Raw genomic sequence first — 26,250 nt, 5'->3', positions numbered from 1 at the left:
CTACTCTCAGGTGTGATCCCACGACTGAACAGCACGCGGGCTTTGACCTGCTCCGTTTCCGACCTGGGTCGATTCACCCCTCCTTAGACGACCTGGTTGTCCCGGGCTCCCCCAGGAAGACCATATTGATACGGAACAGAGTGCGGACACCCGATCAGCATAGTCCACTGCAGCTCAGAGCTCCTGAGCTCCAACCATCCTCCAGCCTCAGCCTCCATGAAGCTTGGATTACAGGCGCACGCCACCACACCCAGCGGGAGGTCAGCACACAAATCAGCTGTTTGACCAAGAAGATGCTGACACACAAGAACAGCTTCTACAGTTATAGACTGACAAAGTTCCTATTGTCACTATAAAAGTCAGAAAATTTTATGTTAAATGAAGAAGAAAAAATAATAAATAATACAGACACCCTTCCTGGCCTCACACACCAATCAGGAGCATCTAAAATTGATTATGAATCAGTACAAAGTATCTCACGGTAATATAGAATCACCTCTTTCCTAAAAAGTTTGATTCCTTTTCAATGCTTTTCTTCTACCAGATAAAACTAGGAAAAAACCAAGTTGTAATCATTAATATTTTTTATTTCATACAGTATGCGGATAGCTTCTTCATCGCCAAATATAACATTTCATCACTAATTATTGGCAGATGTCACATTCAAAGACTGAAATGATGAAGAGACCTGAGGTGAACCTATAGCAACCTGGTCAACTGAACACAAAGGCACATATGGATGGTTTTGGATCGGCTTTAACTTGGTAGGTTCTGTTGGACTCTTACATGCTTGAGGGTTGATTTCAACACCCTGAGAATCAATGAAAGAAACACCTTTGTTAAACCTCCCAACATTGCTCGTCTGGTTTGGCTCCCTTTCAATTTTAGACAAATGGGGAAAATCCAAAGTATTCTTGTTCGTCGTTTTTAGCGGATTCTTGGAGCTGGTTAAAGGCTTTAGTGGTGCTTCAATCCAGTCTGTCTGCTTGCTTAATGTTGATTCCTGTCTGGTTTCTCTGGTTGATTTCTGCTTTGTGTGGACATAATCAACAATCTCATACTGTGGGCAAATCCATTTTTGAGGCAAACATGAAGGATCCAACCTTGAAGGCGTTTTGCTCTCCTTGAGGAAATTTCCTGACACATTTTTATGTTTCAGAAAAGTTTGCCCTGTACTCTTTCTCTTCACCTCCACATCTTTTCTTTGACTTGGGTGGGAAATTAGTGGTAATAATCTGCTTGCATCAGCCTGAGGAGACAGATTTGTGCCCTGCTTTTTCTTTTGATTCCGTTTTTGTGGGGGACTCTGACTATTCTTATGATGTTGTGTGTCACTGATATGCTTCATGGTGTTTTTTAGTTTTTCAATGGAAAGTGGACTATTGGTTAAACACAACAAACCAGCATTAGAAAGCTTTTTCTCACTTGGATCTGTCTGAACTTGGATCTGATCCATCTGAACACCCTGGTAAAATATACAAAGATATTTAGTTTCAACAAGTGTAATTATAAAATAATGCAGAAAAATAATTGCAGGAAGAATGCACCTGGTACCTGTGGTTGGGTGCAACCAGTGGGAGATGTTCTCCCACTGGGGTCTCCTAAGGAGATAATGCCTTTTTCATTGGTCAACAAAAGGCTGCTCGTCAGCCTTTCACTGACTGGCCATCTTGACCTGACTTGGACTTGATGAGAGTCAGAATCATCCTCCTGTTCAAAGACAGAGAAGTCTTCTTTATGAAGTAACTATGATTACAAGCAGTCCAACAGACAAAATGCAGTAACATGAAATAGATGTAATATTACCTGTGGTGACATGCAGGGAAATTCGTGTGTAAAATTCACGACTGGCAAGCATCCTTGAGCCCAGGGATCTAAAGTTGCTGGCAAAGGCTCATAGTCCTCTGTTCTAGATGTTTCCCCTGCACCGTCTCCTTTGTCTAAGCACATAATCTGGCACTTCAAAGTGTCTGTGAGGTATTTTTTGGCCCATAATCCAGAATAAGATAAATGCTGCAAACACAAACACAAAAACTTTAAATGTGTAACGGTCATAGCACGTGTTTCAAATGTGAATTTTATCCAGATTTTGTCATTTATTATCTTTACATGTATTGATAGTTTGCTTACTAGTTCATCCATAATCTCCCATACTGCATCATCAGCATCCCCTGGGCTCAACAATTAGGTCCAAATGGCCTGATGTCCTTTTTTCTGAGTAATTCTCTGGAGAATTGAAGAATCACATGTCAGGTTTGAAACTAAGTCAATGAAGAGTTAGTAGAGTTAGTTGAACATCATTACTGTTGTGGTTTTTTCACGTACCGTATATGGAGCCTTAAAGGGACATGGAAGTTAAAAAAATGTTCTGATTTCTGCGTGCTGTTAAACTGTATGTTTTTGTTAAAAAAATATCCTTCAAAATACAGTTCTGTATTGTTTTCTGGATCTAAATTGAATTAATAATTAATTGCATCCTGTTTCTGAATGAAAGGTTTTATTATAATTTGCGATCACTGTTGTTTTGTTTGAGTCTCCTATGTAAACATTAAGCTTTGCCATGAGCATTCAAAGATAAATAAATCATCAATCCGTTTAATTTTTCCTTAATAACACTTACATATTATTTTTAGCAGATCAAACTTCACAATCCACTTCACTGCAATGACATTCAAACACATATATGTCGTGAAAAGGTCTTTAAAGCTGTACTCACTGTTCTGTGCGACCGCTGCCCCAAGCGTCTCCGGTTGCTCAGCAACAGAGCACGCTGTGATGACGTATTACGTAAGAGTACGTTGTCTCTATGGCTGCGGAGGACGCATCGGTAATCCTATTGCTAATGCAGAAAGTGCTCCGTCCTCGTCTATGTTTAGGGGTTAAAACTGAACTAATGGAAGAAAGGCACCAATTTGTGTAATTTGAGATAAAGGTATGTTAAGTGCTCTCTTATTTTTTTATGTCGTACTTTCACGACAATCGTCTTTAGCTAACATGTTCCCCTCGCGGCTAGTAGTACTAGACTTTAGAGCTGTTTTCTGCTCAGTAATTACATTCTCTCATTTGTTTGGTTAATTAAACCGTGGTAACAATTGCTCCCCTTTGTCTTAGAGATTGGTCAAGTCTCCCGCTCTTCGTCTGGGTCCTGTTAGACAAAGCTTCCTCCATCATCATGTTTCACAAAGAAAAAAGCATCCAGATTAAAAACAGCGCGTCGGCGCTCTACAATAATCTCAGCGTGCTGCGAATCGCACCGAGGCGTCTTACCTATTTCACAGTGGTCCATGCCAACGTGGTCAACATGGTCAGCGCGTCCTGGGACGGGCTAAACTACTCCCACCGCCAGCTGCAGTCCAAGGAGCCCAACGTTGCTACAAGCACGTCGCTCATAATGCAGGTCAGTCTTCCTTCAAGCCACGTCGGTGTGAAAAATCACAGGAAATGTGATAATTAGATGTAATGGTCTGCAAAAGGCTTGAATTAAATGGAAATTAGCAGGAGTGAACAGAGAGCTTAGTTCTGGGTGATGGGAAGGGGGAATGGGCTTGCCCCATGCCAGCAGTTCTGCCCACAACTCAGAGATGACTTTCTGATGAACTCCTGCAGAAACTATATCCTAGAAACTGTCCTAGAATTTTTTTTTAGACTAAAAAATTACATAATCGTAATGAAACGATCATTGGGGATTCATTTACGATAGACCAAAAGATGACTGGAGTGGGTCTTTAAACATTATGCACATGTTTTCAGAAAAGAAAAACTGGAACCATTTTACTCATAGGATGGGCTTAAAGAACCCAAAACAATGGACGTTGAATGTACCTTAAAGTTGGTACAAACACGTAGGTTTAACTTCAGGCGAAGCAACATCTGATTTGATTTCTACATACCCTCTGTTACATTTTGAACACTATTTAGGCCTGGGATTATCAAGCTCTAGTGCTCAAGGGTCACTGTCCTGCTGGCTTTTTCACATTTCCTTTTCCTCCTAACTGCTGATAATCAGAATCAGCAGTAAGATGAGTGATTGGAAAAGAAGCAGAGCAGCGATTGGAGATTGACTCCACATATTTAGACTAAAAACAGGAAATGTACTTTTTATTCATCTTGAAAGGATGTTATTGGTACAAAATAGAAACTTACAGCATGTCTAACTAAAGCATATTTGGATAAAAATACATTTATTACAAATATTGACAGAAAAATTAAGGAATTATGTACACTGCTGTGATGTTCCAGCTTATACTTGCATGCATACAAATGTATATGATGCCCTACATAGAAGATAGTATCTAAAACCCTTTTTTATACTTGTAAATATTATTACAAGTTAATAATATTATTATTAACTTCACTGCAAAAATGACTAGATTTAGAAACTAGAGGTAGATCATCCCTCCTTCTTTAGTATGGACATTGATGGTACTAAGATAAGATAGAAGAAAACTCTGAAAAAATAGATTTGTTAAGTTTTGAAAAGATGCATTATGTATTTGAAGTTAACATTGTGAATTAATACAGATAGATCTTTTTTTAAAGCTGAGAGCTAATATACATGTATTTTTTACAGGCTGCATTCTGTGTTCTGCCCTCTCGTGAGCTGCTGGTGGTGACCTCTCAGAAAGGCATTCAGGTGATTCGACTGCTGACAATTATTGCCTTCATAAAAGAAAAAAAGGGCTTTATTCTGCTATAATCCCAGTAAATGTCAATAAAAAGTGCGATTCACTGTGGTCACTGTCTTTTCTGTAGTCTCTCATGTTTACATTTTTGGTTTTAGATGTATGAATCTGATGGCTCCATAATGGTGTACTGGCATGCACTTGACACACCTGAAACCCCCACAGGTAAACGGATATAAGCATATGAGTCTATTTCAAAAACATGCAGTGTCTTTTGCTAAATCCATGATTGCACATTGACGCTCTTTTTTTTGTGAGTAGATGATTCTTCCATTTAGCCTTGTGGCGTAACGCTTTTATTTTGATTGTCCCAGCACAGGCAGTGTTTGCTCGAGGCATAGCAGCCGTTTCTGAAAATTACGTCTGTGTGGGTAAGTATCGGCTTTTGAAACACTTTTTGATCATGTATCCCAAAAGTCTTGAGTTTATTTGATTACTTTTTCTCCAGGTGTTTCATCAGGCGCTATTCTAGTTTTTGACATTCCCAGTAAAGGAAGTAACATCACGCTGTCTGAAGTCCTCGAGGAGCACAAGGAATCCATCACTGACATAGCAGCAGAGTGTTCTGGCAGCCAGGTACCATTAGCTGTTGGTTTGGTCTGTTAATCTCCTCATGACGGATATTTTATAGTATTCTTTGATGGTCTACAGATATTCTATAACCATGTCTTTACATGCTTTGGTCCTCAGGAGTGTGTAGCAAACCTGGTGACTGTTGATGACGGGGGCAGCCTGTGTGTGTGGAAGTCTGGAGAGGAATTTCAACTTCTTAATAAGATTGCTGGTTTGGAGTAAGTTCTGTTATAGTTATTGTGTTTTTTGTTTTTTGCCTACATTGGAACAGTACTAATTACAATTGCACAATAACAGAACAATACTTTGTTTCATACGGTGGCTGTAAAAAGGAAATTAAAAATATGAAACGCAATATGAAACCCTAAAAGGTACTTGACGTTTGAGTTTTTGCAAACGCATGCGGTTTCTTCTTTTGTTTCATTTTTTTTTTTTTTTTGCATTTCATTTTGATTTCCGGAAATTACTTCTGTTTCCCAAAATGTTTTATTTTTATTACGTTCCTTTTTTTTGGAATTGTGTTTTGGTTTTTTGGAAATATGTTTTGATTCCTGAAAGCTCATATTGTGTTTTTAATATTTGTTTTGTTATTTGTCATTATGATGTTCACTATGTTTTTGTGTTGATGTGATTTGCACTTCAGGGCCACTATAGTTTAAACTTTAGAGATGCTTTCTTATCATTCATTTCCTTTTATGTTTTTTTTCCTTATGTTTATCACATCAGAATGTATGTCTATCTAAATGATAGACTTTTTCTATCATCCTTTGATTCTTTTTTATTTCCTGTGCTTCTCTAATCTAAAATCTGTTATCTTTTTTCCTTGTTACTGGATGGCATTGATCCTTTATGCTTCTCTCTGCTTTCAGCATATCTTGCTCATCTGTCAAGTTGTGGAAAGGTACAGTAGTGGCAGGATATGGCTCGGGCCAGATCCGCATCTATGAAGCAGTGACAGGAATTCTGCAGTCTGAGATTAACGCTCACGCCCGCTGGATATACTCCTTGGACATCGCTCCCTTTTCTGGACTGGTGAGCTTTCTGAATTATATTTTGTTTCATAATTTTTTTTAAAAAAAGGTACCGGTAAAAGAAATGCCATCATCGCTTAGGTATTTAATTTAAGAATCTGAAGTTAAAAAATGAACACTAGGAATGACTGTATACTAGAATTCTTAAACCATTTGAGAATGGTTTGATAAATGAATCTCTATGCAGAGTAAGCAAGCTAAGCAATATCAGAGCTGTCCAACTGTACAATTCTGAGCTCAGACAAGCAAATCAAAGACATGGATCTATTTGTCTGCAATTGTCTGAGCTCAATTTTGCTAATACATGTTCTTCGTCATCAAAAAATAACACCAACGGGGACCCACAAAAAACTATTTTTATTGGAGCGGGTTTCTAAAAAATTCTGACACTGGCTACTTTTAACAATAGAAAATTACTGAAAGAAGGAGAGAACAAAGATATGCTGCAGGACATGGAACAAGCCAGATCAATTACTGAAATGTTCTCATTTGTGTGATAGTCAGATTTCTAAATCACAATCGAATCAATGTATTTTAAATTTTAAATTAATTTGAACGCAGAACTTTTCTGTTTTAATATACCTTTTCTTAACCAGTGAAAACCGTTTGAGAAGATATTCTTTTAAACGTTTATTTTAGCTCCTTTCTGCTGCTGAGGACTCTTTTGTCAGGGTGTGGCACCTGTCTGTGACACCAGAGACCAATTCTGTAGAGGTAAATGAATGAGTCATATTTGGCCCATTATTACTCACTTTTCAGACCTGAAATGAGATTCTTACCAATTTGTTGTACTTTCCTTGCAGGTTGCACATTTACATAATGAATGCGTGACGGACACACAAATCTGTGGGGCCAAATTCTGTGACGGCGATGGATATGCCTTTGCAGTGACAGGCTACGATCTGAGTGAAATTATCCGCTACACCCAAACATAGCTTTATGTTTCCATTTATGAAATTGTATTTGGTATAGATTGGGATTAAAGCAATTCATACATTGTCTTAGATAAAGATAAATAAGTAATGCATTGAAACAGGGTATTTAAAGTTTTTATTCACGTGCAAATGTATCTCATTTTTTTAGTACCAATTGTATTATGTCACACACAATTTATTGTTAAAAAAACCTGCACCAGTAAAGATTTATGAAAGATTGTATTTGGTTTTGACTGTGCAATTTTACCAGTCCAACAGTAGAGGGGGCTGTGGAGCTTATTTCTTTTAGTAGAACCCAAACAGAGTTCAATGAAGTATGAGCTGGAGTGACCTAAAAGATTGTAAATATGCTGTTTCAGAAAGCCCACATTGAGGTTCGGTGTCACGGACAGAGTCATATCTCTTTCATTAGCTTGTAAATACGGGCACATCACAAGTCCCAAAATGAGCTCATACTTTATTTTAATTCTTGGTTAACTTTTGGGGGATGTTTACAGCCCCAAAAATGTTGGCAATTAAGAGTGATTTAAAGAGCTATTTGTTTTTTAACAGTTTCATTTTATTTTGGTAAATCTAAATTCCATTCTGTAGTTTTGGTTTAGCAGTTTTTATGGGTAGAAAATGCTTCATAAGATCATGAACATTTTTCAAATACCAGTGCAAGACTGCACATGACAGAGTCCTTCAGAGAAAAAGATTTCCAAGTATAGGGATATTTATTATCCTTAGAAGAGAAAAAAAAAACAGTTCAAAGTTTTTTTCATAGGTTAAATTAACTGTATGTTTTATTTTACCAACCAAGTATCAATCTGACAAGATAGGAATCAGGTCAATTAAGACTTGTATGGTGGTTGTCAGTCAGGTGCTAACCATGTATCAAATCCCAGAGGCCATGCCTTTTGAGGTTTGTTGTCAACACAGATCACATAACATCAGCTGAGAAGATTGTTTTGAACCCACACATGGCAAGTTATGTAACTTAAATTTGGTGGGTTCCAAAAATAGTGAAGCTTATAATTTAGCCAGGTCAACTGCTGTCACTCTAAAACATGTTTGATGAATTAGTTCATGGTTATTGTTCCATAGATTCTCCTGAAACTGGTCAGCCAGCATTGTGGGACAGTGTCAATATGTGGGACCAAGGGACCTAGACACAGAGATTACATAACTGGAAGAGTGCAGAGAAAGAAAAAATGCTTTAAAGTGACACATAGGTGAAGCGAAGGACTTTGAAAACATGGAGGCTTTGCAATGAAGCAAAACTGCTTGTTAGAAAAGCAGCTGAGAAAAAAAAAGGACGATTCATAATCAGAAAAAGCCAAAAGCCTGTCATTCTCTGGTACCTGTTTGAACTGTTGTCTGCCCCCATGCATAGCCTCAGGGCCACTCAGGCTGTGCATTGCCACAGCGCTTGTCAATAGTTGGCTCTTTGGTGTTGGAAACAGCTGTGCCCACAAACATCTCAACACAAGCTGCTCTCAGACCTGGATGTCCATCTTTGTGGACTGACCCTAAAATAAAATCCAAAAAGCAAGAAACCATGTTTTTTTTTCCTCCTCTCAGATAATGCATACATTTTCTTTTGCAGCATTGTTGTTGTGTTTTATTTTTCATAGGAAAACATTTTTTCATTAATTAAGTTGAGCCATCCATCCATTCTGGCCAAATCCGGATCATCAGATTCCATGGCTCCAAAACAGGTTTGTCCATCCATGCCAGTTAAAACCTGGTGACTTTTCTGGTGTGGTAGAAACCTGTCTCTGATTGTGTTTATTTGTATGTCTTCATTCCTCTGGAGGAGACAAAGCAATTTATTCCTTACCCATCCGGCTTTGCGGCAGCTGCCTGGGCCTGTGTCACTAAGCCTTCTGGGACATAGATTCAACAGGGGGATGAGGACTCTAAACCCCCCCAGCTTGACACCCCAGACAGAGCAGCCATTGGGAAACCATCTCCAGCAGATATGTGGTATAAATAGACCTTGAAGTTTGGAAATGTGTTGCTGTCAGTGTTGGAGAAACAAACAGATGGGCGTCAAACAGCAGTTATTTTTTAATTTTTTTTTGAAAAGTGTTTTGCAATAATTTTGGTTTCAAATTAGTGTCAAGTCGTAGTAAAATGAAATAAAGTGACATCTTAACATTTAGGAAAGTGGAAAACAACCATTCAAATTTACTTAATAGGCAGTTACAAGACAATTTGCTCAGATGTTCATATTTCAGTGAGATGAATCTGGAGTTAATGCAGCTTAATGAGCTGGAATGCTTTTCAGGGCAGCAGTCTGAGGGGAGAATTTCACAGCTACCCTTGGAAGAAATAGCTGTGCCCTGAACAGGTTGCTTGTAATCAAGGTTACTATTTGACGGCTGGGGAACTGATTGCTTAAGAGCAACAGACAAAGGAACTGGCAAGCATACCGGTACTTTTTCCTGGGAGGAATCGAGTGACCCATCTTCTATGTGGCCTGTATCTTCCACAAATCTGTAGCTTGTGTTTTGTACACAAGGCACGGTGCTAGAGGGATAGCAGGTGAGTGCATTGGTCTGGGGAGCAGAGACTTACTCTGATGTGAATGTACAGGTGCTCAAGGCGTCGCTACATTTTCAAGAGGGAGTGGAAGTGCCTGAGGGAGCCTCACCCTGATTTATCTGAAAATATATAAGTGACAGCCACAATAGCAAAAAAAAAAAAGCCAAAGAAGTTTCAATACATTGTTCAATCACCTTTAGCATTGAAACATCCTTTATGAAAGAACCCTCTGCTTACAATATTTGAAGCTTCTTCACCTCATAGTGGTGGTGGGTGGTGTCAATACATCTGAGAAACTTCCTTCTGTTATGCAAACCCCACAATTTTTAAAGAAACCCCCAAAAAGCCCAACTTATGTATATGTATGGTTTGATGTATTGTGAAGGCATAGTGAAAATTCCGACATCTTTCCTAACTCGTAACATAAATTTACAAATAAATGATTATACAACAAAATAAGAAGAGAGTCGTTGGTTTAGAACTTTCCTGTCTTCCTGGTGAACTTCATTGGAATGTGGAGTGACAGGAGCAACAAGATGACTTGGGAAGGTCTGGAAAAGAAGCGAAGTTTTGACAAAAGTGGGTGGGTCAGCAGGTTATTGTGGATCGATTTATGCCTTGTTAAACAATGGAATGTGGGTAAAGCAACTTGTACCACAGGGTTTTACCACAGAGAACGACATCGTTACACCACACACATCAACTGTTAGTTATAAAAAAATAATTAGGCCACAGAAATGCATTATGAGAATAAGATTTCAGATTTTTTTTTTTAATTAAAACATCTTGATTTCTTATTGCTGTGTTTGCCTTTCACTCAGATTTTGAAAATTCAAATTCATTTTGGGTTTTGGGATTATTTTTAATTTTCAAAATAAATCTAAACTGAGAATTTGTGAAAGTTTGCTGTTTTGTAAATTGAATAAGGATTTTTATTCATGGCTGAATAAAGTTTTACATATATGGATTTTAAATTTGAAAATTAGTTTTAAATTTGAAATAGAAAAATAGAGACTTAAAAAATACTGAAGGTTTAGACTCGTACCGGAAGTAGCTCATACCAACCCTCTATAAATGCACTGTTGCTTAAAAAATCAATCGCCTACTCATCTGCAAAAATAAAAACACACACCTTGCATGATCCCTGTAATGTCATTTGGAGAGCACGGATAAGCAACAGGACTCAAATGCATTAGATTAAAGTCAAATAAATATGATCAGACACTGCCATCTGCCCCAGGATGGCATGGTTGCCTAGCACAGGGCGTTGTTTGGCTTGACTGACGTTTATACGCTGCTGATTTGTGTGTGTATGTGTGTACTGTATGTGCAGATGGCACCCTTCAGATGATGATGGATTCCTTTTCCTGACTCTCTTCCAAATAACGTCAGACTCTCATTTTTATAAATTGCATTGGTGTGCAATCGTGTATGTGTTTTTGTGTATTTTATTGTTGGTAATTGCTGTGTTGTAATGATAGAATTTGTGACAAAGGTCCCTTCATTTTTTCTTTCTTTATTTTCGGTTGTGAAACAAAATCTTTGGACTTGTGAAGACTTTTTTATAATTCTTAACTGCTCTTGCTCTCCCACATAAAATACCCATCTTATGGCCTCTGCTGTGTAGGCGATAGACTTAGTGGGCCTCTAAACAGACTTGGAGCATTAACAAGCATATCCTGGAAACCCTTGCTGTGACACTTCATCAGTGACTCTGCTAATGGGGTTAATATGAAAGAGACAAGTGGTGCATCTTCAGGAGATGCAGACGATTCCTTCAAACGTCAAGCCGTGTACTCGCTATTGTTTCTCATCACAAACAAGTAAAATAATTACAGTTCCTGTAAAGAAAACATCCCAATACAAGATAATAGAATAGTCAGATGCATCAAATAGAGGAAATGATGCATTAAAATCCATTTAGGCCCATTTCTTTTAGTTTCTTAATTAACCATCTTCCAATCACTTTAGTTGTAATGAAGGTACAACAAAGTTTGATACTATATTGGTTATTTTACCAAAGGATTGCCATTATGGCATTATATATATATATATATATATATATATATATATATATATATATATATATATATATATATATATATATATATATATATATATATATATATATATATATATATATATAAAACAAATGACATAAATGAAAATGTTGGAATTATTATAGTTTTTTTGAGAGCTGGGTGACAGGAAGATAGAAAAAACTTTTAATTTAATTTTCTTTTTTTTACATTCTTTCTTTACTGGGGATGCCAGTACTTACCTTCTCCAAGAATCACTTCAAAGCTCCCGTTTTGGATCACAGTTTTGTTTCGGTTCGATCTTTGATTTGTGTCTGACAAAACAACTACAAAATGCGAAAAATCCAGAAAAATCCCTTTTTGGATTTGCAAGTGAGCGAGTGACAATAACAAAAAGCCTTCCTCGTTGGCTTTTACTAAGCTAAGTGCAATATACTCAAAAACATTAAATACTGAATTTAGCACAAAGCCTGTGTTTGACACTTGTGTCATATATGTGCAGTAGGAATGCAACAATTCACTTTCCACACGATTCGGTTCTCTGGTGTTACACACGGTTTGGTTTAAAACTGGAGCATTTCTTTCTCCAGTTGTTGCATTGGCAGGAGATAGTGTTAAACAGGCATGATGACCAACTCATCACATTCTTGTCAACAAAGTTGTTGTCTGGCCCAGACGCTTGACAATGAAAATGTGAAAGAATTCATTAAAAATGATATCATTCTTAGTCAATTTTAACTGTAATGCTGACTGGAAACTGTATCGTATAAATGTCAATGTTTCATGAAGATATTAGGAAACTGTGTGAAAAAAAGGTTATGTTAGAGTTGTCAAACTCTTTCAAATTCATTTTTTATGCATAACTAATTAACTTTCATAATATGATGGTTTATCGAAAATTAACACCTTCATTAAAGGTGTTGATTGTTAGACTCTCAAATTTAATGTTTGACAATAAATGTCCCATTTACACATTTAATAATCCACAGTTCCATGTTTTCCCTCATTTCAATATTGCCTTCTTCTAGTTACCTCATCTTTCACAATAACAATGATGCTCTGTCATGGTTCTTTAGAACCATGATTTCCCACTTGGTCAAAAAATATTCCATTTAATGGTCGACTAAGCCGTGATTTTTATTGTGTTGCTAAAGGTTTATATCTTCAACTGTTTGCTGAAGAAGAATAAAAATGGAAAACTAAAAATCGGATCAACAGTTAAGAAAATTGAAGATATTTCCACTGTTAAAAAGCTTCTTTAACTTTTTGAAACCACAAACGAGTGTTTTTGAAATACTTTGCCGAAAGACCAAATGTTTGTTTTCAAGTTGTTCCCTTTTAAAAGCCAACATATTGCAGGTACATTCTAGTGTGGCTGAACTAGGTATTCACTAATGATTTGGAGTCCATTCTTCCTTATATACACAAAAAGACGTTTGAAGGCAAATGTCCCAGAACTGGACACTTCTGCCGTTTACTCCAAAGTCGCACAAATTCATCTCAGACTTCACTGCCTCTTTAAAATTTTTTTTATTATTGTTTGTGAAGTTTATCTCAACAATTGTCCAAATACAAGTCAACACTTCCTTAGATTTTCAATCCAAGAAGAAAGTTTTAGAATAGTTCGGGTTTAAAAAATGACTTAAAATCCCACTCTGATCATCTTTTCATTCATTCTAAAAGCGTTCCAAGTGGTCTTTTGATTATGATTATGCGTTTTGAGGCAAAAAAAAACCAAATAATTTTCTATTTTTCTAGGGCATGGTGTCTGTAGAGCAGCAGTTCATTAGAATTTGTCGTCCGGAAGGTTGGCACTGAGAAAGCCCGCCCTTACTTCCCAACATTCATCTGTACACAGTCTCATGCAAGGTTATAGTCCCTCACAACCCCAACCTAACATTACAGGTACAACAAAACTGGTGAGAAATATTGGAGCAATCCAGTCATACGATTTTGAGTCAGGTACAAGCTTAGGCGAGGAAAACAAAGATGTTCATGGATCTGGTCGTCTACAAGTGGAGAATGGAGCAGGTCAGGCAGCCTGCTAATTGTAGTTTATACATCACAAACTCTTTCCAACAGGATTTTTTCGTATTCTCCTAAATCACAACAATCTGAATAAAGAAATACTCAGCAAATGCAATTTTGAGCTGAATTTCTTTTATACATGTCCTCCATCGTGAGAAAGAACATGTTAAAAACACCAAACACCCAATTTTCATCTAAGTGGGTCTTTAAAACCTTCTAGAACAATGTCCTCATAATGTGTATGAAAAGAGTAGTTCAAATATATAATGTTTGTAATATTACATCTCTTCAGGCTTGGCAAAATCAAAGACAGCATTTCAGTGTGAATCTCTCATATCCCCCATAAAGGACCTTCAAGGTGAAGAGATTATTTTTTTTTGTTGCATACCCATTGAATTGCATGGGCCACCTTCTAGTCAGTGAGCTGAACTTGAACTCTTCGTTTCTTTCAACCAAAGAAAAAGATGAAAAATCTGTTAAAAATCCCATATCTTAAATGTATGCCCTTTTGTCCATTACAACTAATTTGTGTAAAGCAAAAGCCTTTTTTGTCATTCTGTAAAATGTGTTTTTTTCTGGCTAAAGGTTGTGATGTATTAGTAAAAACTGTAAAATACTATGCAATGAAATAAAGGAACAATGACATTGAGCACTGATGTAGTCAAAGGTTACATTTGTTTCACCTTTTTCCAACTGCCTGCCACTTCACTTTTTGTTTTTCTATTGTTTTTTGGAATTTTAACTTCTCTATGCGATACAACTTCTCACATAGCCGTATGTCATTATATCATGAATCATGTCAGATGAAAGTTGAGTAAAAGGTCAATTTTGTAAAAATTTTGTTTTAAGTGCCTCTAAATAAAAAGCAGTCCTGGTTCAGAGCAAAACAACCGAAAAGACCTGGGAAGGACAGGAAGGAAACAGCTAGCTGCTGATTAACTCATCTTTGTTCTTGTTTATTAACTCACGACCATCCCCTGCCAGCTGGCCTGTCACCTAGGACACATGATGTGATTAATCACAAAGTGGTAAATGAAGCGAAAGTATAAACACGTTAACTTGCGTATTTGTCCTGGGAAAACTCTTTTTAAAGAGAAATAACTTGATCCACGCATTTCCATTATGGGCTTTCACTTCCACACTGCATGGACCAACAAAAAAGAGCAGGAGGTTAGGCTTGCAGAGAAAAAAATAGAAGTTACTGCTGTAACAACTGACCTTCCAATGATGGCAAACACAAAGAAGCATTTCAAAATTCGAGGCTCCAGGCCTTCATGAATACATTTTGGATTGCATTAACATTGATTTTATATTTTAATTTAGACCACAAAAACAACAATCTTATTGGTAAAAAAAAAAAAAGGAAGAAAAAAAAGAAGGACCATGATACATACATCTATGCAAAGCATCATATTGGTATAATGTAAAGAGGAAACACAGAAGGGACGAGGAAAGAGGACAAATGACGAATGAAGACATCAGAGTTTGTCTGGGAAAAGGCAGCCAATGGATGTCCGGGCAGTTTTAGCTCTACTCATCCCTGTTTCCATGGTGACCCCAATGTGCAGTCGGAGCGGTGACGCCAATTGAGAGTATTGCGCTGCAGTCATGCTGACATGAACCCCACGTGCCAATGCCCAGCTGACAGCACTGAGCATCCGCGCTTGTCTATTCATAGCACCTAACTGACACCCTTCGGGGACGCAGGCAGCTCAGACAGTGGGCAAAAGAGGCCAGGTGCCCAACTGGCAGAGAACGCACCCCTTGATGGAGGTGTCTGTGTGCATGGAGGGCGTGGGGGATTAACTCTTGGTGGGGGCTACAATGTTATTTCTTTGATCTTTGTCCTCACTGACAGAGTGACACACGGCATGTCAGTCTTAAAAAAAATCTTGCAAATCCCTCCTTTTTTTTTTACCCTCTAAATGTTTGTCTACCACATGTGTGGAATAGACAAATAGGTAAATAGATAAAATGCAATGCAGACAGATATGAAAGTGCTCTTTTAGTTTATTCATTTTTGGCAACCTGACAAAAAAAAAAAACGCCTGTAAAACGTATTTCTCCTAGCAGGTCCAGCTGGTTTGTCACCCGGTTTGGCCAAAGCTGATACTTCTGGAATAATGACATTCATCTGAGCAGGGATTTTAACAGGTCATTCTAGGCAGTTTCCTAGTATGAAATGTTCATGTAAAGGCATACAGATGATTGTTAAAGATTATAAGTAGCTCCCTCTTAAAGTCAGATGATATAACTCCTCTGACAGAATTGAGCCATGGAGAATTACATGTGTGTGACAAAGTCCTTTAACACAAGCAAATCTATTCTGAATAAAATGTGTCAAGCCAGACGTGTGCAATACCTGTCAACATGAAAAGAAAACTTCTAGACGCCGCTGATATTTGTAGTGCAGGCATCAATGGCTGGAATGAAACAGTGAGTGCCTTTTTTTGTTGAGAGCACTTGTCCGAGCTCAGTTGGTACATCCATAAAACTGCTTTGTCTGACAGATGGAGCAGAAGAAAAGCTGAGGCTTTCAGGCCCATTGTAGTCTGTCTGCAGCCAGCGTTATGTTATTGTGGTCATTTGATGGCTCGTGTCAAAAGCCATTGTGACACACCACATTGGCGGCCCAGAGTTGCTGAGTGAAATTGAACTGTGTGGGGCAAAGATGGTCTTTGTGCATTGTTTGTTTATGTATGGGTTGGAAATTCAATGGCAGCTGTGTTTTTCCAGAAGGGTTGGTGCCATGGGCCTTTCACACCACAACGATCAGCAATTTGCCCCCTCAGAAAAATAGACTGACAGCAAGGGGGTGAACCATGTGGATCTCCCATTATACCTCTTTTGTGCCAATGAGGCTGCATCAATAGTGCTATTACAGCCCAACAATGAAAATGTGCAACGCAAGAGACTTTGCTATAAAGCTTTAGCCCGCCCATGTATTAAATGAAGAACAGCAGAGAAAAAGAGCTAAAGAAAACCAAGAGACTGACTGAAATGAATACTTCGACAACTCTTTGACAGGCAGTCTAGCCGATCAGCAAAACTGCTGTATGTGGGAAAGAAAGAGAAGTATCTACTTTTTTCTTGTCTTATTTCAGTTCATTCCAAAGGTACACTTTTAGTTGCAGCATGATTCTCCAGCACATATCCACAGTGGAGTGTGCACATTTGTGTGTACGTGCGATTAATCAGGGCCTGCCAGCCACATCTTGACGATGGTTGCCTAGAACTCGACACATACTGAGGTTAGAGCAAGCCTGGACAAGTTGCTCTCGTCACAGGATGATGACTTTGAGGTTTAGCTGAACAGGATTCCTGCATTTGAGATATGAATGTTCTAAAGAAACATGTTGTCTGCATATTTTTTTTTCTCACCCAAAAGGGGATGTTTTAAAATCCGTATGAGCTTTGAAATGTATTTGAAAGAGATTAATGTGCTGATTCAACCCATCCTCAACTTTTCACCTATTAGTCAGGAGTCCATCAGCTCTTTACCAAGTCATGTTGTGTATGGCAACTTAGTGTCTGTAAGAGGTACATTTTCTGGGTCAATGGTAAAGTAACATCTGGAAAATGTAATTTTGTGGTGCTGCGTTGTCTACAAATTGGGGTTAACCATCAAATTGACCTTTTTAATTCAACAGGCACCAAGAACCTAGAAACACCATACAAGTATTCATATAGTAAAAGAGAAGGGGGTGGTCACATGCACCCCTTGCTAACCTGTCACAGGGCCAGCCAATGAAATATACATACCACTACTTAATATAACTTATTCCAGACAATGAATGCTTTTTCCCCACCTTGCTTTTACAGCCTTTGTGTCAAAAAAGGTGAAAAATAAAGTTCTACAGTATGTTACACTGTTGTCATCATACTGAACCTTTGTTTTTGTGTTGCTTAGTGTCAAAACAAGTTTTTGGATTTTTGCTGTTTGTGGTGAGTTTCTATGACCAACTAGAAGGATTGGTTATAGAAGACAAATACATTTTTGTGAAAGAACAAAGGTGGAGCATGCTGAGCAATGGGTTTGTCTAAAACTATACTGCATATACGGCATGCATCATACCTCCTGTGACTTTTATCACGTAGCAGAAAAGAAAGGTGTTGCTTGTGACTAAGACTGGACTGAGTTTTAACCTCTCCCTTACAGTGAATGGTTAAGAAAGTGTTGTCAATACACTGGAAGGGCAAACAAACAGCCTGAACGACAACACCCTTAAAAAGATGCCACAAAGTTGATGAGAAAAATAGAAGACACAAAATAATGTCACAGCTAACTATCTAGGACTAAATATCAGATGATTTTTGTCACATTTGACACCAACTGTTTTTTTAGGTACATTTGTGAAAAAAATTAAGATGCTTTATTTTGCCAAATGTTTTCCTTTGTCTGTGGCTTTCATAGGTCACAGGCATCATTGTGTGAATTATTACAAGCTTTATATGGAAGTATATACTTAACAATTGCTAAAAAGAACATCCTGTGTGTCTGCATGTGTGTGCGTGCATACGTGCGAGCTTGATTCTGTTTTGCAAGAAATTCTGCCAAACAATGACCATGATCATACAAGAAATAGGTCATACCTGTACTTTACTACATTTTTGTTTTTCAGTCTTTGCCATCCGACCAGGTTTAAAATTGTACTGGGTGTGTAATGGAAAGGATGAAACTGAGGGTTTAGGGAAGCTTTCAGCTGAATACACATTGGGTAATTTCTACAGCCCTTGTGTAAAGAATGGCTCAGGTGGACATGTTTAGGTCAGCAGCCAGAGCCACTGAGCAAAGATCATCAGCATTTGAGGTAAAAAGGAACTCCATAATGCCGTGAGCAAAAAAGCATCTAAAATATGATCTAAAAATGCCACACACACAAAAAAACTGATTACCGGTACATAAAAAGTGAGATGCTTCCTTAATCATGAGCTGTTGTGATCTATGACTTTTAAACTTGATTTTTGATCTGGAATGGTTCCTTGTTTGTTTGTTTTTTAAATTGAAAAATCAAAAATATTTTTGTCAAAACATCTTTTAATGAAGGACAAGTGCATAAAGTATGTATTATTTTGGAACCAGCATGTTGATACACATTTTTAAAAATAAAATCTGGTCTCGGTGAGTTTATAAATAATTACGCTTAATATTTTTTGCCAAGTCTAACTAAATAGTAAAATCTGGAGAATAAAGTCCAGTCTATTTTTGTTAGAACTGCTCATTGATTTTTCAAAAGTTGCTTCACATGTGCACCACAAGCTGTCAGCATTAGAAAGAAGAATATTTAAAACAAATTGGACTAAAATAGGCATCGCAGCCTTGAGTAATACAAATTAGTTTGGGCTCTATTATCCATAACTACAGATTAATAATCTATTGAGTTATTGTAAAAGTGTTCCCATTGGTCTTTTAATTATGTTTTTATTTCTTTTGCCAAAAGGTCAAGGCCTCTATAATGCCCATCAAGATTCGCTCATTTTCATGGATCTAAACTATATGGAATACTTGAACTTTATGGTTTTTATTTCTTTTACAAAAAAAACTAAACCTTGTTTAAAAAGAATTTTAAAGCCCGCCCCCATTTCCCATCATGTTTACTTGCTCTTCCACTAGTTTACACATAACATGACCTGTGGAACAAAAATGAGGTCCATTATTGTGGCTATCTGCTCTACAGTTTTGAGCCAGATGCCAGCTAGGAGAAGGAAAACAAAGACGTACATGGATGCAGTCATCTACAAGTGGATGCATCGGAATAGAGAAGAGCAGGGAGCTTGTGGCCAGCCGGTTTAGCTTCTATGTCACTGCTGCAAGCTTTTTACGACGGCCTATTTTCGGCTGCCCTGACTCACAATGATTTGGATCAAGAAAGAAACATACTGTCTTTCTTTATATATGTCCTCCATCATGAAAAAAATGCCAAAGGAACATGTAAAAAAACAAAGACATGATTTTCATTGGAGTGGGGCTTTAAACAAACAAAACAAAAAAAACGTTTTAAAGATAAAAATTTTAAAGTTTAGAAGGATTCCAGATGGCCAAAATAACTTTGACACCAGCAGTGTAAATACTGCTTTGTCAGTATATTTCAGCTAAAATCACAAACCATAACAAAAGTTTTCTGCCTCTTCCAAAAGATTCCACCTGTGCAGTATATTGATTGTTAATAGGAATTCTAGAATATTTTCTTTTGTGGTTGGCATGTTGTAAGTTTTGATTATGTAATTGTATCCCCCACCCCACCCCACCCTTTTTTTAGAGAAATATAACATTTGTTATAGCATCTGTGCTCCTTTTGACTGAAACTTTAGGCTAGTCAACTTTAACCCCATCATGTGACAACTCTTCATACATGAACAACTTCAAAGTAAACTAGGTCTGGTGACTTGTTTCTATTTGATGAACAGCGTTTGCTTGTTCAAATATATCTTTTTTTTTACACTTTAGGATAAACTGTTTTTATTGATGATATTACCTCAAACATTTGGTTGTCAAATGGATTGAATTCATGTGCTAAATAAATACAGATTTCAGTTGCTAATTAAAAAAAAAAACAGCAAAAACTTTTCAGTCTCCTCGAGCCCGGCCCTGGAGGCTGGCACGCGCTCCACTTTATGAATGGATGGGTGTGGCACGCGCGGCTATAACGAGACTGACGTCAGGGAGCTGGTTGCTAGAAGCTGCCGTCCGCGAGGGATGAAGGATGCTCTTCAGCTCTGAGTTCAGCTCGATTGTGCTTCTACCGCCGCTTCAGGAGTCAAAGAAAGGAAACTTAGGGGAGGAGAAAGGAGGCAGCTGCCCTCTTCACCGACGACTCAACTTTTAGGAGCATTTCGGTGAGAAAAGGGGTAAGAAAAAGGAGGCAAACTAACTAATCCCATTGACTGTAAATGCAAATGTAGCTTTCAGGTTTTAGTGCGCTAAATACACACAAACTAGAAAATAAGGTGTGACAATGAAACCACAATCAGTTTTATCGGGAAAAGAGCGTGAAAGCAGACAAAAGAGCACGCGCCCCTTCCTCCACCATGTGCTCCTTCCCGGTAGGTGTGACGGTAACAACAAAGGGTGCGTGGAAAAACTCGCATCAGGACCACAAGCGAACAACTCAGACGAGGGAGGCGGATGGGGGGGGGGGGGGGGGGGGGGTCGGAGGGGGCTGTCTGTAGCTTTTGCAATATGCAACAGTCCTCGTGTAATTGCATTCCTCCCGGCGTCTCTCGGTTACTAGACTATGTTTTCTCGTGTCCGCTCTGGCAGATCTGCACCGAGCAGGAGGCGAAGAAGGAGAAGAAGCCCCGTGGTTTGAAGAGTTTCGAGCGATCGCTTCTGTGAGTTTTGATCCGGTGCTGTCATCCAGAGGAATGCCCAGGAGGTGATCTCATGTGTTTGCTTTTTGCAGTTTATGGAGAGGAGCGAGCGCAGCTTAGAGTAAACCGAAGAGGAAAAAGGCGGAGAAGAGAGCTCAGGCAGCTGATCACGGAGGCGAGAGTCTGAGAGGTAAGTAAGAGCGCGTTTGCGGTTCGGTTCTGTGCTCGATCCAGAAAGAAAATAAAGTCTGAAGAGTAGAGTGCAGGGGCACGGATAGACAGCGACGGGGTTGCATAACGGTTCAGTCACCGCAGAGGACTTAGCAAAACCTCAAACACAGCTTTTCTGAACTTCTGTTCAAAACGAGGATGTCTCATCTGAGAAAAAAGTAGGGCTTCAGGATGTCAGAGGTCACCTCACTTTGTTTTAATTTGCCGGTTTAAAAAAACAAAACAAAAAGAAAACAACTTTTGCATGAGATTTATAGCATCTGTCCAGAAGGGGCAATTTCTTATCATCTAGTGGTAAGTTTGGTTAATTTTCATGGGGCACATGCACCAGAAAATATTTTCTATTTTAAAAAGTAAAAGATGCATTCTTGTGATTTTAACTTTTTCTAAACTGAAAATAATTTGTCTTTAAAAAAAAAAAAAACTAATAGTGTTTTTGCATAGTTTGGCCAAGTATGCGACTTATACTCAGCTGTGACTTATATATAAATAAAATAAACAGCAACAACCACTAGAGGGCACCGTAGGTGAGTATTATTTGTTTTTTACAACACAGAGGAAGAAGCGCCACTCAGCTGGTCTTGGCTGAATTGTTCTATGTCACCACAATTCAATGGATTTAGTGATTTAAAGCGATAGTTTAGAGTTTAGTTGACTTGTTAGCATGTTTTTTATGGTTTTCTGAATAATTGTTCATATGTTGCGCTGATGTACTCGATTCCTACTATGTTTCAGAAAGCTAAAGAAGCATCAACGAATTATGGCAGTAAAGCATGCATATATTCAGTCTATTATTGTTAACTATCCCGTTATTATGATTTACCTTTCAAGTAGAAAAGTCTGCTCTCTGTTCTCCTAAATTAATTTCTCCCCAAAGTGCAACTTATATATCAATGGGACTTATAGTCTGAAAAAATACTGTAGATTCAGCTTGGATACACAGTCTGAGAGAAGAGTTATTACAGGTTATGGCCTCACAGGGGAAGGAACCATTTATCTTCAGTGATGGCAACACTCAGTTCCTGTTTATTTTCCTCATCTTTATCACTGAAGACTGTCCAGGCGGGGACACTCTAACAGAGCTGACATCAGTTGCTTGGTTTTAGCCACTTTTAAATTTTTTATTTTTTTTATCAGCAGTGGAATTTGAACCATTCTTCCATAGGGGTGAGGCCCATTCCTTCGTCTGCCCCTGCTCATAGGAGTGTGTTGTCTTGGAGGAGCCTGTTGTGTGTGTGTGTGTTTCAGGGTGTGTGGGTGGGTATGACTGGGGCTTTCCAGCTGAGCTACGCACCAAGCATTTCTGGCTGCTAGATGGCCAAGCATTGGGGCTAAGTCTTCACAGCTGGGAATTATACAAAAAGCAATCTCTTGTGTAAGTTCAGAAACGTCCTTTGTATAGGCAGAAACTATAAGATTCAAAGTTTGACCCTGTTTTCTTTCAAATCAGAAAACAATGAACACATATATTAATCCTTAAGTGACACTATAACACAAAACAATCCAAATTAAAAGAGTCTGTGTTGTAGCTAAGTTTAAAATTAAATTGATGAGACGTTTTTTTTTTTGTGTGCTGTTCCATTAGCACTTTTCAAAAATGGGGTGTCCATGAACAAAGAATGTGTAAGCTGGAGCAGAAGGTTGAAGAAAGAAAACAGCCCTTGTGTGCTAAAAGAAGAGAATAGAAACAGATTGTTTGAAAACAAAGACGACCCGGTCTGTGCATGTTAGAAGGAAGGGAGAAGAAAAGACTGAAGAATTTGAGGAAGAGGGACACAGAGGGGCTTTGGGTAAAGAGGGAATCAAGCAGAGGCACTGTGGTGCTAGACTGAATACATAAAAATAATTAAAAAAAAATGGATGAAATGAAAAACAAGTGCTTTTTGTTCTTCTTTTAGACTTCTATTTCATCTTGTTTGCATCTAAACTATCGGTGAAGGGACTGAAAAGATAAAACTTCAAATATACGCAGTTAGCAATATGATCCGGAAAAGAGGAAGGGCCCGGCTGGCCTCTCTGGTCCCAAAATGAAAACAAATCCTCAGCTCTTCCAAAAGCTGATTCCACATGTGAAACATCTGTCTGAGCTTCCTGTCCAAATGTGCAGTCCTGAGCCGTCCAGTAGTTGTTGTTTTCACAATACACGCCAATTTTAACTCATTTAATTAAATAAAGACAAAAATCTATTAACCCAACAACCAAACGACCAACAGAACATGTGTCAATTAAAACTCAAAAACAACTTGCCACTGCCCTATCTATACTTTTTTGATATATAATGTAAAACACACCCCACAGCAAGAGCTCTGGTGTGAGGGCTGGAGTTGTTTCTGTGGTGAGAGCTGTGGATAAGAAAGTGTTGTTTTATGGGCGAAGACAGGACAGGGCCAGACTGAGTGGGTAAGAGATGATAAGAAATCCAGTTCATTTAAGAGCAGACATCCGTGCACAGTCATGGCCGCTCAGATAATTCAAGCTGGAGTAAGGCCAGTGTCTGACAGAGGGCTGTGTCCAGATGGTTGCACTGAAAGCCATATTACTTAACTTAAATATTGACCTAAGACGCCAAAGATAAGGTGATAAAAAATTTTCTGTTTCAATACATGCATCGTTACAAAATACCAGGAATGGTTTGGGAATTACAGTTGAAGACGAACTTCTAAGGAGGACAGTTTAGTGCACTTGAATACAAAAAAGCTGTCATAAGTTTTAAGCTTTCAGCTTGGAACTTTAAACTAAAAGTCGTGTACATTAGTTAGCAAAGATAAGCATAAAAACACTGCTTGCATAATGCAAGCAAATGTATTTCTACATGTATGTAACTCTAATCTTTTAAATTCAAAGCTAACTCTATATGTGTGCATGCTTTGCTCCAGACACCAAGTAGCACCACTTGGCTGTAGCCATGCAGTCTTTACAGTATGCCATGCAGTGCATCCTGACAGTGCATATATTAGTTTACCATCTTCCACCATATGCTATGGCCTTCAACTTTGCTCTTGTGTGCTTGTGTGCATATTGCATTCATATTTTTGTTTAACCGTGTGTGCAATTTGATCCCGGGTGCCTCTTTTTTTAGCATCTGCTGCCTTCGTTTGTGGCAGATAACTGGTCCCTTTTGGGTGAATTGGCTCCAAAATCATATGACTGAGGCAATGCCAACTAGGTATGTGTGTGTGTGTACTCAACAAAAACCGTTTGCAATTTACAGCATAGCAGGCTTCTTTGGCCTCTTTAGTGTGTGGGATAAGTTTCCAGTTGGACAGGTGTGGTCGTCTTTTTGCATCCCCTGCCTGCAGGACCTTGGCGGCTGACCCACACACCGTGTACTTCACACGTCTACATGAGCCCAAACAGACCCATATGTCTAGCTTCTGTGCTGTTCACACAGTGGCAGCCTCTTACATGTTTAGTTTTTGCTCCAAGTCTAAATATTTCTGCTTGGATTTACATTTTTTCCACTTTAGACATAGTTTATTTTTCAAATGTGGCCTTTTCTAGCTTAGAATTTTGACATCTGCACTTAAATATTGGTGGTAGATCTAATAGAGAAAACTGGCAAAATGCAGTACAGTCACAAAAAATAAAAATAATAATGGCCAAGTGGCCGGGATAGGCTCCGGCAGCCCCGTGACCCCGAAAGGGAAAAGATGGGAGAAAATGGATGAATGATGAATGAATAATGGAATTAGAAGCTCCTTTTTGGGTAATATTGGCACTGCACCCATGTGAAAATTGGAATATACATAAGTGTTGGGGGGATATAACTCCACTAAAATCTTTCTTACTTTAAAGATGTTAGTGGGATATTATACACGTCTACTGACTGTGCTCTTCTTTCAGAGTTGGAGGGTTAAGAGAAACACCTGAGGGTCTCATTCCTGCTCAACAGGGTCAGACAGTTTTAATCTTTGCAAACTCACGCCTGAAAACTACAATCTCTTATTGTGCAATTGTGTCTCAAGACTCTATAAATAGCATCTCTTCAAGGTGTTTCCCCTCACAACTATTTAAATGCTTCGTCAGGGACGCCCTATTTTTACGGTTTTACAATGCTGATGCAACCTCACCCGTTTTGTTTGTCTTTCAACCTCCCTTTTACAACACACACACTTACAACAGATGGGATGAGTCAGATGTGGTAACTGGTAGCACGTCTGCAAATGACAGATCTCGTCATCACAGTTAGTCTTTGCCTGTCTGGTTCTGTGGGTTGGTTTACCATTAAACTGTGAAATAGATTAACCGCAATCAGCAGGACTGGTTAGATGTTTTTAGCTTTGATCAATCTTTTGTTACATTACACCTTTTCAAAGGTGATGTGACACTTGGGTGTAGTGACAGTTTTCATCCATTTTTCTGTGGTATCTAACAGAGGGGGAACATCACACTTTGAGAGGTAACCACCATAGACAATAGAAATTAGGGAGTCTGGGTAATTCAAAGACCCACTCTAATGAAAATTGTGTTTTTGTAGTTTTTAACATGTTCTTGTGGCATTTTTCTGATGATATAGGTGATAGATTAAGAAAATTAAGCTCAAGATTGAAATTCTGAGTAATTCTTTCTTCCAATAGTTGTGAATCAGGAGCAGACGAAAAAAATGCTGTTTGAAAAAGATCGTATTTGTGACGTAAAAAGAAATACACTGGGTGGGTGTATCACTCCGTTGATGCATATGCTTGTAGACGACTAGATCCATGTACGTCGTCATTTCCCACAACCGAGCTGGAAAGCTCCAATATTGCTCGCCAGTGTTAGTTTGCGGTTGTGAAGGGCTGTAAGCAAACAGGGGGTAAATGTAAACAGAGAGCTCTCAGCAATGACTAGGTTAAAGGGAGGGTTGCTCTTTTCCAAGGGTCCCGCCCACAACTCAATAATAAACTCCCAC

At 38.4% G+C, this 26,250-nt stretch overlaps 3 protein-coding genes across 5 annotated transcripts in view; 2 read left to right on the top strand and 1 right to left on the bottom strand.

The window, feature by feature from the left end:
• Nucleotides 1–566: 566 nt before the first annotated feature.
• LOC101162452 lies at nucleotides 567–2,814 on the bottom strand. The gene is made up of 5 exons (XM_004072454.3): nucleotides 2,717–2,814; nucleotides 2,131–2,226; nucleotides 1,807–2,013; nucleotides 1,555–1,710; nucleotides 567–1,465 (listed from the first exon to the last, which is right to left on the bottom strand). The coding sequence occupies exons 2-5, from the start codon at nucleotides 2,140–2,142 to the stop codon at nucleotides 641–643; spliced, it is 1,200 nt and encodes a 399-aa protein (XP_004072502.1). The 5' UTR covers nucleotides 2,143–2,226; nucleotides 2,717–2,814; the 3' UTR covers nucleotides 567–640.
• A 1-nt stretch (nucleotide 2,815) lies between these two features.
• wdr54 (WD repeat domain 54) lies at nucleotides 2,816–7,441 on the top strand. The gene is made up of 10 exons (XM_023958534.1): nucleotides 2,816–2,932; nucleotides 3,114–3,397; nucleotides 4,571–4,633; nucleotides 4,781–4,847; nucleotides 4,997–5,053; nucleotides 5,131–5,258; nucleotides 5,373–5,473; nucleotides 6,125–6,287; nucleotides 6,926–7,000; nucleotides 7,090–7,441. Exons 2-10 carry the CDS (start codon nucleotides 3,173–3,175, stop codon nucleotides 7,219–7,221), a joined length of 1,011 nt encoding a protein of 336 aa, XP_023814302.1. The 5' UTR covers nucleotides 2,816–2,932; nucleotides 3,114–3,172; the 3' UTR covers nucleotides 7,222–7,441.
• A 13,050-nt stretch (nucleotides 7,442–20,491) lies between these two features.
• The window catches only part of LOC101161977 (rho-related BTB domain-containing protein 2), a 37,467-nt gene continuing 31,708 nt past the window's right edge, over nucleotides 20,492–26,250 (top strand). Inside the window, exons 1-3 of one of the 3 annotated variants that reach the window (XM_023958533.1) lie at nucleotides 20,492–20,654; nucleotides 21,079–21,149; nucleotides 21,221–21,318. The gene's annotated coding sequence lies outside the window, so the exon portion shown is untranslated. Of the gene's footprint in view, nucleotides 20,667–20,992; nucleotides 21,150–21,220; nucleotides 21,319–26,250 lie in introns of those variants that run through there. The other 2 variants (XM_023958532.1, XM_020706002.2) reach the window with 2 other exon arrangements.

Source organism: Oryzias latipes, chromosome 9, assembly GCF_002234675.1.
Source record: "Oryzias latipes chromosome 9, ASM223467v1".
NCBI lineage: Eukaryota > Metazoa > Chordata > Actinopteri > Beloniformes > Adrianichthyidae > Oryzias > Oryzias latipes.
Note: the sequence above shows the minus strand (reverse complement) of the source record. Positions and strands in the feature narration are given on the sequence as shown.

Excerpts from the sequence above, each read along its gene's own strand:
- LOC101162452 (XM_004072454.3), bottom strand. Across the intron at positions 1,711-1,806 it reads TTCCCTGCATGTCACCACAG|GAGGATGATTCTGACTCTCA; the intron begins GTAATATTACAT and ends GTCTTTGAACAG. Across the intron at positions 1,466-1,554 it reads CTGGTTGCACCCAACCACAG|GGTGTTCAGATGGATCAGAT; the intron begins GTACCAGGTGCA and ends ATATTTTACCAG.
- wdr54 (XM_023958534.1), top strand. The coding sequence starts at position 3,173 with ATGTTTCACAAAGAAAAAAGCATCCAGATTAAAAACAGCGCGTCGGCG. Across the intron at positions 5,474-6,124 it reads AATAAGATTGCTGGTTTGGA|CATATCTTGCTCATCTGTCA; the intron begins GTAAGTTCTGTT and ends CTCTGCTTTCAG. Across the intron at positions 7,001-7,089 it reads CAGAGACCAATTCTGTAGAG|GTTGCACATTTACATAATGA; the intron begins GTAAATGAATGA and ends CTTTCCTTGCAG.